This window comes from Cygnus olor, chromosome 2 (assembly GCF_009769625.2).
Source record: "Cygnus olor isolate bCygOlo1 chromosome 2, bCygOlo1.pri.v2, whole genome shotgun sequence".
Taxonomy (NCBI): domain Eukaryota; kingdom Metazoa; phylum Chordata; class Aves; order Anseriformes; family Anatidae; genus Cygnus; species Cygnus olor.
In genome coordinates this window covers 16,129,392-16,142,322 of record NC_049170.1, presented here as the reverse complement: position 1 = coordinate 16,142,322, position 12,931 = coordinate 16,129,392, and the positions used below count along the sequence as shown (strand labels likewise).

At 44.4% G+C, this 12,931-nt stretch overlaps 1 protein-coding gene across 5 annotated transcripts in view; it reads left to right on the top strand.

The window, feature by feature from the left end:
* The first annotated feature begins 951 nt into the window (after window positions 1-951).
* Window positions 952-12,931, top strand: part of ZEB1 (zinc finger E-box binding homeobox 1) — a 129,118-nt gene continuing 117,138 nt past the window's right edge. For 2 of the 5 annotated variants that reach the window (XM_040546487.1, XM_040546485.1), the window contains exon 1: window positions 952-1,078. In XM_040546487.1, coding sequence (XP_040402421.1) covers window positions 1,021-1,078 — 58 coding nt within the window. In that variant the 5' untranslated portion in view covers window positions 952-1,020. Of the gene's footprint in view, window positions 1,079-1,649; window positions 2,388-2,608; window positions 2,704-12,931 lie in introns of those variants that run through there. The other 3 variants (XM_040546486.1, XM_040546493.1, XM_040546488.1) reach the window with 3 other exon arrangements.

Genomic DNA, 12,931 nt, shown 5'->3' with positions numbered 1-12,931 from the left:
GTTTCTGTAAACTGCTGGTGTTGAACAGTTTTATTTCTAGAGACATGCTATGCTGCTTCCATGAGTTGAGGGGATATAATACTGTGCGCGTACATAGAGCATGTAAACACAATGTACGATAGCTAAAGGGCCTCAAACTCAGTAGTGTATCAAATACTTATTACAAGTGTCCTATTAACAAGACTGCTTTCACTGAAATCCAATTTATTTAGATAAAAGCATCCCCCGGTAGCACAGAACTGTAACTGCAACAGAGCCATCCCAGGACAGGAAAAGGAAAAAATAAATAAATAAATCAGAAAGCCTGGAAACAAATGGAAGCGTACAAAATCGTTTTATTGCGTAGTTAAGTGAAACGAAGGGAAAGAGTAAATAAACATTACAAGCATCCGACAGCAACGCGTTCAATTTTAATATGTTAAATAAGTTTAAGTCCGTTCAAGTTTAATACATTAAGCGTGGAGGAAGGCGTTATCCGTCAGGGAAGGGTCCCGTCGCTTGTACGTCTCAGAAGCGAGACCGTGAGACCGCTTCTCCTCTCACAGGGGCCGGTCTCACAGGAGCAGCTCCAACGGCCCTGCGAGCCGGCAGCGTTGCCCCCTTCCCCTTCCCCTTCCCCTTCCCCTTCCCCTTCCCCTTCCCCTTCCCCCAGGCGCCACCTGAGGGGGCGGCGGGGGGCACCTGCCCGCTGCTCGGGGCGCTGTGAGGCGGCTCCGTGCCGCCCCCCGTCACCGCGAGCCCCCCGTGAGGGGCTGCCCGCCGCTACCTGCGGCCGCCGCTTTCCCCCCGCCGCCGTTTAAAGGCGCTGCCGTAAAGCGCCCGTCTCCCTTAGCAACAAGGTTGGGGCCCGGCGCTAGGTGTGGGAAGGTGATGTAAAAGTACAGCCAGTGTCGTAAACCAGGTCCGGGCGGGGAGGGGGGGGGTGGGGGGGGGGGAGGAGAGGAGGGGAGGGGAGGAGGGGAGGGAGGGGGAGGGCGGGGGAGGAGGTGACTGGAGCATTTAGACACAGGCGAGAGGATCATGGCGGATGGCCCCAGGTGTAAGCGCAGGAAGCAGGCGAACCCGCGCCGCAACAACGGTCAGTCAGCCGCCGGGGCAGCGGCCGGGGAGGGCGGGTGTGTGTGTGGGGGGGGGGGGTGGGACGGCGGAGCCGGGCCGGGCAAGAACAACCGGAGGGGGAAGGGGGAGAACGGGGAGAGGTCGTGGGGGAGACTTTGGGGTGCGAGAAGTAGAAAGTAATGCCCCGCCGGGAGCCGGCTGGCCCCGCACCGCCAGACCCGTTATATCCGCTACCTGCCTCCCTCCTCCGCCTAGCGGCGCCTCCCCGCGCCGCCGCCTGCCCCGGACCGTTAGGCGCTGCCTGCCCCGCGCCGCCGGGGGGGAGCTGCTCGCGGGGGGGGGGGGGGGGGGGTCGCTTTTTTTTTTTTTTAATTTTTTAGGGTTTTTTTTTTTTTTTTGATAAAGGGGGGACGCCTGCCTGCCTGCCTGCCTGCTGCCGCCCGGGCTGGCCCCGGCTTCTCCGCCCCGCTGGGGGGCTGCGGGGGTGGGCGGGCGGGCGGCGAAGTTTCTTCCCTTCCCTTCCCTTCCCTTCCCTTCCCTTCCCTTCCCTTCCCTTCCCTTCCCTTCCCTTCCCTTCCCCTCCCCTCTCCTCTCCTCTCCTCTGCCCCCGGCTCTGTAGGTACCTGTTTGTATAATAATGGGTGGTAACGGTTTGGCCGGGGGCCCCCCTCTCTGCGTGTGTGCGACCCAGTGCTGCGGTCTATATAAGGAATTACATTTACGTTTGAGACTTAAGGGCTGCCGGGCTTCTTCTTTCTTTTCTTTTCTTTCTCTTTTTTTTTTTTTTTTCCTCTTTTGGGTACGTGTGTTACTTTAAGATGCCTTGTGGAGGTACACGGGGGGGGGGGGGGGGGAAGCGCTCCGTACACCCACTCCGCACTTATTTTCTGGGTGGGGGAAAAAAAAAATAGAGAAGTAGTCGGGTGCTCGTAGCGACTCCTCGTAATACGATGTACAGCAGGAGGTTTTGTAACCTTCCTTGGCAATTTTAGGTTTTATGTGGCATTTCCTGTGCGGGGTCACAGATAGGAAGGCTCTCGCCCGCGATCCGAGACGTTTCCATACGCAGTGGACGGCCTCTGAAATATATCCGAGGCACGATTCCTGCCTCTGCTCGCTGATCCCGGCCGGTTCAGGCGTAAAGTGTTTACAAACGGTGGCCTTTCCAGGGGCTAACGAGTTGATCTGATTGCTTTGAACTTAGGAGGGCTTTCTTAATTTCGCCGTGCGCGTTTCACAGCGGGTATTGTGGTTTACACGAGGGCGTTATTAATTCCTTGTTGTAGTGTAAATATTTGTATTTAGCTCAGGATTTGGCTCCGCGAAAGGTAAGTTTGGAAAGTGCTTTTCTCTTTACCTTATTTAAAATGTTGATGATCAGAAAAAGGGGCTTTTCTTCTTGCTGACGACATGTGTGTGACATGTGAGTCTGAACCACCCAGTGTCTGTGCAGGAGCTGTAAACATGTTTACCTGAACAGGAAAGAAAATGGATTTTTCTCTTAAAGATCCAGTGATACGAATATCATACTCTTAAAACATATCAACAGATGACTGGCGAGAGAAATTCTCTGAAAACCTAGCTTTTGAAGTCGACGGGGAAAAAGGGATTCTTGATCGCTGCAGCAAATGGCAACTTGTGCAGGTAGAAAAAAAGATGGTGTTTAGTTTTCTCCTGCATGCATGTCAGCCCCCTCCTGTCTGCTGCTTTCATTCTCAAGGGAGGGATTTATTTACCACGCTTGCTGTCAGTGTTTTTCCTTTGTGCTTAATATTAGAAAAACAGATTTGAGGCTCTTTAAGCACAAAACGTTTTGTCTGCGGCACGTATCACTCGCAGAAAACAAAAGGTGTGTAAGACAGGGTAGCGTTCCAGGTATCTTTCATCTTCATCACTTTTGGACCTCGTCGTTGCACCCTTCTTATTATAAAATGCCTCTGACTCTGTATCGAGTAGTTCTGCTGTGTAAAATAGATGGCTTGTTTTAGGCTGTTTCTGGTTCCTTTTTTTTGAGGAATTAAAACCAACTTCAGTCATTGTGCAGTGAAGCATCAGGATCGGTTAGATAATAGATTCTGGATAATAGAGATTTCTCAGCAGTGGGTTTTTGTTTGACTTGCAAATGTTTACTAAAGAAAATGGCTAGACAAATGTTAACCCTTTAACCTTTAAAATAGGTGTGAGACTTATTTTTCTTCTAGATCTCTAAATGCACTTTGCTCTCACGGATTAGTATCTTCCGTTAATCCAAGATCAGCGTACAGGAGATGCTTCAGCAACTGCCTTGTTTGTAGTGTACACTAAATCAGTTTTGTACTGTTCCAGTTGCCTCGTTTATTCCTCGTACACACAGAGGGGGAGATTAGAGGGAGATGGCACTCGATATCCAGTGTGCCAGTTAACAATGCTGGGCTGTGGCATTAAGTTATTGTACTGTAAACTTTCCCTCTGTTTATCTGTTGATAAGCTTAGCACAGCTATTCTTGTACTGTAAACTTTTTTTTTTTGTGTCCCTGTGTTTGAGAGCCAGAACTTATGGCTGCCATCCTGATGCATTAACTGGAGCTGGAAGACAGTCTTACCTCCTTAACCGGAGAGCTGGTCCCTTTTCTGCCTTCTTTATTGGCCACTACAGGAGATCAGCAAACGAGCCGATTGGTGCTACCATTAGAGCCTTCGCTAACAAGAAAATCTGGCACTTCTCATACCTGAAGAAACTATTCTGCATCGTTGTCCTTACTTCTGGCCACTACACGAAAACCTCCACTGCACCGAAGCAGTTAGCGAAGTGTTAAGACGACAGCACCAGGCTGATAAAGCAGGAACACAGTGCTGGTTGGGAGTCTCTCTTCCTATCTACCTTCTCCCTTCTGCTATCAAAAAATGACAGAGAAAGGGGGAGGAGAAAAGAGGGACGTGATTTTGCCAGTCATCTGCATTGTCACGTTCTGCTAATACTGTGCAAACTTAATAAATTCAGTCTCAGCAAAAGTTTTTTTTATTCTATTATGAATTGGCTGGCAGGATCAGATTAGTTGCTTTCTCAGCATTTCTCGTATGTGTTATGATTATCTTAATTCTTATTAAAAAGCAAAACTAAAAGTAAGACATCTTGTTCTTCAGCAATACCGGGACAAGTAAAATGAGCAAAATGTTTATAGAGTTCCCTGGCTTAAAAAAGATGTTATCAACTGTTCATATTTATGTTCTGAAACTGTTGTAAATATATCTTCAGTTCTTTTTACCATTGAAAATACGTATGAAGGAGAATGTATGAAATAGTAATTTCTGCATGCTGTCAGATAGGAGAGGAGAAGGTATGAGGCAGGCTTCCCCCCCCCCCCCCCCCCCCCCCCCCCTTGGTAACAGTAAGTCACTAAAAGGTTACGTAGGTTGACTTGTGAGAGTGCTATTTCAGTTGCTCTACACGTGAGTTTTTCCTCTTTTACTTTTTATTTTTATTACATAATCATTTCATACGTAGTGTCGTTACGAAGCTACGGCCTGTAAGAAGAACCCAAGTGCCTTGGAATCGGCCAGAAGTACGGCGTGTCTCTGAGAGCTCCGAGGTGTTAACTACTGGCAGGATGTCAGGTGTTAGCGGCGCTGGGGATACAGCATTCCTTGTCCTGCCTTTCCTCTCGTGCCCCCCTCCCTTTCTTTTTCGCTAGGTATCGTGCTTTCACTCCAGCATTAATTTAAATTTGCATTTTGGGAATTGAGGAATGTAGCCCAAGTTAAAATTCCAGGCACAGTGAACAGGTCTACATGGACAACTGAATTAGCTGTTTGAATCTTTTCTCGTAGAAGGAAATCTTTTCTCATAGAAGCCAGTAATGCTTGTGTTTTAATTTTTAGCTACTGAAATGTGATGAGAATACTTTTTAAAGTGTTGTAATCTTTATTTTTCTCTCAGTAATCGGTGCATGTTATTTTAATGGTTGTGAAGCGGTGTTTGAAGGCAGTTAGTTACCTGAAGCAGGATTTTTTAAGGTGGTTACCTGCCTGAAACAGTTTTCCTTGCTTTCAGGACTATCGTAAATATGCTGCTGAAACAGCAGGTGAGAAGCAGTAGGTAGGTGGGACGTTCACTCGGGACACGGCCTTACGAATTGTAGATCATTCAGATTAGGTTTTTTAGTTAAGTCTGGGGCTCTGACTCTGTGAATTCAGCTGCAGCGTTCTGTTGACAGCTTCCTGTTGTATCAGATATTCCTCCCCACCGAGCCTTTCTGCTGCCTTCTCTGGGCCTTACAACGGGTCCCGCTAATATCAGCGTTACCGAGCTGCGTGCCTGGGCCCTGGCTCTGTAACCGAACTCCTGCCTTGGTAGTGCGGGGGAAACGAGCCCTACAGCCAGCTACGTCTCCTTCCCAGCTGCGGGCAAGGTGGTTTTGGTGTCCTGTGACTTATTCTTGTGGAAGTTTTGCAGTGTGGGGGAGAGGAGGGGAGAGGCTGGAGTAATCTAAAGGGAAAATATCTGCGCAATGCCTCTCCTTCTGTGGAAACATCTGTTTTAATAGGGTTTAAAATGCCAGTGAGGGATGGCAGACATTTCTAACGTGCGTGGAACTGTATCACTATGTTAAAGAAATAAAGCCTGGTTTTGTGAAGTTTGGGTTGTGTTTTTTGTTTTGTTTTTTAACTGACTTTTTTTTTGAGCAAGTGCTCTGTAGGGCAGGGAAGCTGCTAGAACTGCAGGATCTAGCCACATGGCACTTACGGATCTCTATTTCTAACCTCAGTCATGATTTACCAAAAATATAAGATCACTGCTTTCAACTCATTAGCTGTTTATGGTTACTTCGAAAACTCTAGCGAATTGATATTGCAAGCCGATGAGCACGTGGTGTGCTTTGGTGACTGCAAATCCAGGACGTTTTTCAGTTCTCAAAATGCGGTTCGAAATGAACTCTTAAGTGTCTAATATCAAATTCCTGAAGCTCTGCTCCTACTTACCTACGTTTTCCAAAAGGGCTCACCAGGTAGGATCCTCGCAGTTATGGGTGAGCAAGCAGGACCCAGCTTGCAGCAATGGTCTCAAACTTTGGTACTTCGTTCTGGCAGCTATACGAGGCCTGTTATTTTTGAGGCCTAAATTCTCAAGTGACTTACCCAAGGTCACACAGGAAGTCTATAGCAAGACTGAATCTCAGCCCATTTTTTAATCCTTGGGACTACCCTTGCATTTGGCTTGATCTGGAGCCTTAAAGAGAGAGAACAGATTTATCATTTAGCAGTTACTATGCCTTTCAGTTAAAGTATCTAAACTTTTTCGTGTTTATTGTGTTGAAAAACATGTACTTTTAGCAAACAGGGCAATATGCGAAGCTCAGTTTTCTCTTGAGTCATTTCTAAGTGGCAATAAGATAGTATCTGCAGTGCTGGTGCTTCCTGTCTGGAGCCAATGTTGATATAATGATGAGTTAGAGAACTAGAATTGGTATTTTTGAACATTTTGGTAATCTTTTCTGATCTTACAGTGTAAGTACTATGATGTGCAGGTAGTCAAATTTAAAACAGAGAATTGACTTAGGACCTATGCTGTTAAAACTGGAATCCCTACTCTGATGCGTAGGGTGTTTCTGTGGGGTTAACATCTGGGCAGACACAATTTGTTCAGATGCTGGTTTTGTTGGGACAGTAATGCCTCAGGAGAGTCTCAGCGTAGGGCTGGTATTTCTAACATTTGAAAACGACTGCTAGGCAAATAAAAAAAAAAAAAAAGCATAACTCCTCCTTAAAACAAAAATTCCCCCAAAGTGTGTAAATAAATGTCAGGCTTCGAAAGCCTGCTTGAGCAAACACATGCCAAGGCCGAGCCCCAGCACTGCTGCTGGGGGCGCAGGGGCTGCTGCCCTGGCAGAGGACATGGCAAGGGAGGAGCTGGAGGTGAGGGGCAGCTGTGGGATGGGGGCACTCTTGCCAGCGTGCACTTACAGCTGTGGGATGCTGCCATAGATGAGTTGTGATGGGGACCTTTTCTCGTGTCGGGAAAAGAAGAAAAAGCAACCCGCAGAGCAGTGGCATACTTGTGGGTCAGGGATGCATGGGCGAGAGAAGGTGGAACAGGAGGGGTGGTGGTCTTGTTCTTGGTGAAGGTCTGACAGACCGTGGTGGCCTTTGGGGCAGAGATGAGCATGGGTCTGGTCCCCTTTGGCTGAACGAGAAAATAGCTTGGCCCTCAGTTGGCTAGGTGATGCCTTGAAACTGTGAAATTCTTGGGGATTTGTACGCCGGTGGTTTTGTACGTGTGTTTTCTGTGCCTCCCGCTCCAATGTTGCACAAGTATTTCTCATTGGTCTCGATTTGCTTTTCTGGCTGTCTTGTGTCTGGTGTCTTATTTTTAAGTTATTGGAAAGAATAACAGAAGTTTGATATTTAAAAGCTGTTCACAGTTGTAGCTTTTAATCTTTGCTTGCCCTCTTCTTTTAAAGAATGGGATTATTTTAAGCTTTCCTCTTGTGATGAGCCTTAGTTTATTTATTTAGTAATCTATTTGGCCCTTTCTTGTGTAGATCAGAAGAATTCCTGTGTGACAGTTGAGGAGAATGGAAAGCCCACTCCAGAAGAATGAGACATAAAATACTGACTGCTGTTAAACACAGCATAGCTTTATAGATCTATTTCAGTACTCCTGAGAAAAATACTATCCCCCTCACCACCATGTAAGCACCTTTCAGGTAGTAAAAATAAACGTACAAAGTCTTCTCTTCCAGTAACCGTGCCTGTACGTCCGATTCCTTTTGCGAATGTCTTACATGACAGCTTACCTTCACATCCCGCGAGGGTAGGTGGTAGAGCAGAAAGAAGAAACTTGCTGAGGGTGAGTCTTTGCATATGGAGCAGCTGGGCGGTGTTCGGATGTCTCAGTTGGCTAGTGCTAGCCATGTTAACCAGCCTCCTTTAGGCTTGTGTGCTTGTCCCCCCAGGGAACCCTGAACAGGGAAGAAAGGAGGCCTTTCTTTTCCACTTTCCCTCTCCTTGTGCTTGTTTCTGATGCCGTTAAGGGAATGTGATGGTATCTTTTATTTTAACACGTTTTTTCAGAGCAACAGAAGTTAACTAAAAATATGCTTTCTCATCCTCGAGAAGTCAATACTGTTTGAAAGCAGCCTGCTTCAGCTCGCTCCTTTTTCAGCTGTCATTCCCAGCTGTCACAATCTCCTTGATGGGAGGACTTTACCCTGTTGTTGCAAAGCAGTCTGGTTAACAACTGCTGTCACCCAAAGGTTAAAACCTGAAAACTGGTATCCTTTGTCACTTCCCTTACAAACGTTTGCTTTCTGTTTGGTAGCATCTCCCTTGTTCCTTGGCCTTCAATATGTTCCATCTATCCTATTTTTGGAGAACTGTGTAAAGCAAGTGAACACATGTGATGATGAATGTGTTCTTCTTGGTCTGTTAGGGGGCTCAATTAGGGGAGAGAGAAGTTTTTTTTCTTTTTTAATAAAACAATTCTGTGCTGAGATTACACTCCATCCTATCCAGTTACGGTCTCTAAGCATGATTAGCAAACTTTGAGGAGAAGGACTCATGAAACTACTTCTTTAAGCACTAAGGAACCCATATGATTTTGCTAGGAGAGAGTGGCATGAAGTGTGTCAGGAAAATAAATAACTCTCCCTTTACTGCTTAAATACACCTTTCTAGTATGTTTTTTCTTTGGAAGAGATGAAGGGGGGAGTAAATACAGATATTCTGTCTTCCTCGATGCTTTTCTGTGTGTGCGCGGTTTTTGTTGTTGTTTCTCATGAGTCAAGTATTAGAGCTACATTGGAGGAGCTGGCAAGAGCACCAGAGGCAAATGGATTATAAAGCTGGCCTTGCACCATGCTCCTGAGAGGAACTTTCATGGACAGTGCTTGGAAAAAGGGGGTTGAATATCTGATGTGATAGAGTATTTTTTGCCTATGATCCAGCGTGTCTGGCCTTGCTAGGATCAAATGCTACTTGGGCAAGTGATGCTAGATAGTACCTTCAGTTATTGTGATATGAAATGTTTTCATTATTTCAGCTAATGTTCATTTCCGAATTCTGTCTGACAGACGACTGACAGATACTGAGGGCAATTTTCTGTTTTGTAGAGACATCTGTCCACTGAGGATATATGGGAGAAGGCAAAATGAAATTACAAAACATCACAAATGTGGCATGATTGAAAAAGGCCTGGGGAAATCTATTCCATCTGAAAAAAGTGCGAACTAAAGAACAGAAAATCATACCTTAATTACAGGGCTTGGGTTGCTTTTTCTTAAACTGGTGGGTTTGACCTAAAGGTTGGGTTTTCCTGTCTGCTCTTTTAACAACTCCTCCCACCAATATCTAACACTTAATTTTTTCCTTAATGTCCAAAAACATAAGGGAGATGAGTTGTCCATTTTTCCTAAATAACACTTGTATTTAAACAGTTTTTCCTTGATACTTTGAGGACATTCTGCCTTATGTCCTTTTGGGTATACATCAGATTTTCCTTCTTCCCACTTTTTGTTCTGCTTTATTCTTTCTCTTAAGTTCCTGTATAATATGTAGGGTGAAGCATGTCAAGTTCTGGACTGGAAAAGGAGATCTCATTCAGAATCCGTAGCCTATTTAGTCTTCCATCCGATTTTGCATGTCTTCCCGTAGATTTTCCTGTGTTCCTAGTATTTACGAAATAGCTGTATTGGGAATTCAAGCAAAACAGAACTAGTCACATACTACTGGATTCATTCTTATATTATTGTTCACAGGAAGGACCTAGGTACAGTTGGCCCTGCAAAGAGCGTGAGGTGGTGAACGAGGACTTTGAAGCAGAATTGGCGTTGTAATGACTGGCTTCCTTCCCTGCTGCTGTCCCTTCCCCTTCCTTGCAAAGCGTTTTCATTTGAAAAGCTAAGGTGTGGTCATCAGGCATATCTGTTTTCAACTTCCAGTAATTTTTAGCTCACTGCAGAGCTACACCATAATTACATATGCAAATGCAGTATTTTTTTTTTCCCCCTCTCACCTTGAACATGTGGGAGAGAAAGATAAGGTTGCAGAGTACCACCAGGGATGGTGCTGCCGCAGAAGTGGAGAAGTTCTTCCCTGGGACTTGTACCACAGGGGGAGTTCACAGCTTCTATGCTTCAAAGGCAACAAAAAACCCATGTTCTTGCCAAACTTAAACTTTAGGTGAGAGCCTTCTGAATGACTTGCTCTAATACATTTTGATACATTCTAGCTGTTCTGGGTGCTGAGAGTAAATTTGTTTGCAATAGGAATTAATTTCATAGATGTATATTATACCCAATAACTTAATTTTTTGATGATTAATCTATTGAATGTTCCCTGTGGTAATGCAGGGTAAACTTAGTAATGGTACTATAATGCACACAGACTAATTCTGTGGAAAAGACAGTTCTGACAAGTTTTTCTCTTCATAAGACTAACTTTTGCAGATTTTAAAGTTGTCCGACATACTGTAATCCTAAAACTCTTAACTGTATTTACAACGAATACTAGAAGTAACCTGGAATCAAAATGCTGGGTAGCTGTTTCTGCCTCAAAGTGGAATAAGAGAAACAAGAAGCAACATTGAATTGGTACTTGTAGCATGGGAAAACAAGAATCGTTCCCCTGACATAATACAGTATAACATGCCATAGTTCTCCACACTTCACCACGTGAGATAAAGCACACCTTCGGTGACCAGCCTGTGTGGCTGGGGAGGGACTTCTGGGAAGGATGAACCAGACTGGTACCTGAGCGTGTGAGTGACTAAAACTAGTGGTAGACTTTCTGTTTCTGTGAGCTAAGCCAGTTCATGCAAAAATGAGAATTTTAGCTTTCAAATTGCAAAGGGTATGAGTAGACCTAGATGAATAAACCTCTATTGTGTGTCATGATTTTTATGGTCCTGACAGAGAATTCTTACAAGGTTTGCACACTGCCTGTAGATCTGATGCTCAAAAAATGTTTCTTTTGCTAGTTTTATATTTGACTCTGCTGAGAGACATCCTTTCAGAAAGGAAAAGAGTAAGAATTCTATCAAATGTGGGCATTTTCTTTATTTTGGTATGCAGTTACAAGCCTTATCTATTTACTTTACTCCAACTTAAAAAAAACAAAACACACAAACCCACAAAAACCTCCTTGTTTGCAGTATGATATGCAAATCACTTCACTACGTTTGTTCTTGCATATTACGTAAAAATATTTTGGGATATAGGGAAACTTGCTATTTTTTAAAAAATAAGTCTGAGATATTTTTCAAGTAGGTAAGAAAATTGAAATGCTAGAATTGAAAACTTGCCAAATGTCTTGTTCTAGTAATTTATTGTTGCTTATCACACAACATTAGGGATTGGAGGGGACCTTGAAAGATCATCTAGTCCAATCCCCCTGCCAGAGCAGGAACACCTAAATCATGTCACACAGGACATATTTATATTATTTTATATTATATTTAGCTTGTATTTAGGCTTATCTTTAGCCCTTATTTAATCTTTCTAATTATAACCAATATTTGTAAGCATTTTGAAGTTGTTGTACAGCAAATCACAAGAATAGAAAGAGATTTGACTTTTCAAGTTAAGATGTGCCCTCACCGTTAAGGCCTTCCAAGTTTGTGCCTTAATGCATCTTAAGAGGAATTCTACTTAGGCTTTTTTTAATTTCTACCCAGCCCATCAACCTCTAAAGAACTTGTATGCCTTTATTTGACCGCAGAAGCAGTCAAATGCCTTCTCGTTGGTCCTTGGGTCTACTGTTGAAATATTTTGTAGCCGAAGTGTGTGCGCGTGTGCACAGCCGTGTGTGCTGTTCCCCTGCCTTTCCTTTTGTCTGTGGAGCTCCTGGCTGACAGCAGATTAGCCATCTGAATGTGGGCAGCACAGAGTAATAGGCTGCACAGAATGCCCGAGGCTTCTCGCATACAATAAAATGACTCCATTAGAAAGCAAAAAATGACAAGCCTGCCATGGAGGGCATCTGTGCTGGGGAGCTGGAGAGAATAGCCTTTGGTTTATGATCATGTTAATGGGTGTAAAATAAACTTAATTTTTTTCAACTGTCAAAAGTATTCCTAGGTTCTCTGCAGACTAGCGCTGAAGATCCTTCTAGTGGGAAAATACCACGAGCTAACTGGATGATGTGCTTACTGCTGACTGCTCCTGCCTGGTATATACACGTGGGGGAAGGAAGGGAGTAATAGCGTGACAGCTTGGTTTCATTTTCACTGTGCAGGTGTCTCTTTTCTCCCTTCTTGTTAATCTTTCTTTCTAGTGTTTTGATTAGTTGCAGGATTAGATAATCTACCTTGCAGAAGTGTGCTGGGTTTAAGTCTTCTGGAAGATGTGCTAATACAGACTTGAAGGAAACTGGGCCAGAAATATGGCTGGCTGAGACAGAGGGAATCCAGATGCTGGAGGAGGATTTAAAATACAAAGCTGTAGTAATCTGGATAGAGCAGAGGTACAAGTCTGTGTGCAGAGCACAGTAGCAGGAAAAATAGGTAGGAATCCTGTCAAGATTTTGACAGCTACACTTATCTGCTATAAGAATCTGGTGTTTAAGAAAGCTGTTTTTTCTACAGTTTACTGTTTGCATAAGCAGTAGCGGCTGCTGTTGCCCTCCTAAACTCCAATTACAGTTTTCAAGACTTCCTGGATTTTGTGGCATGCAAGCTCCTAAAAGGTGCTCTACAAAAAAGCGCACTGCTTTCATTTATCCTAAACGGAGGATCTTCCTTGATGGCTCAGGAAATGAGGACAACTTCTGGTGAACACAGACTTGCAAACTAACACAAAAATAATTCGGCATATAGATTATGGAGGAAATGTCCAAACAGGCAAAGCTTGTCCTAAAATGCTTAAGTTTTAAGAAATCTCTTGACTGACATTTGTTTTAG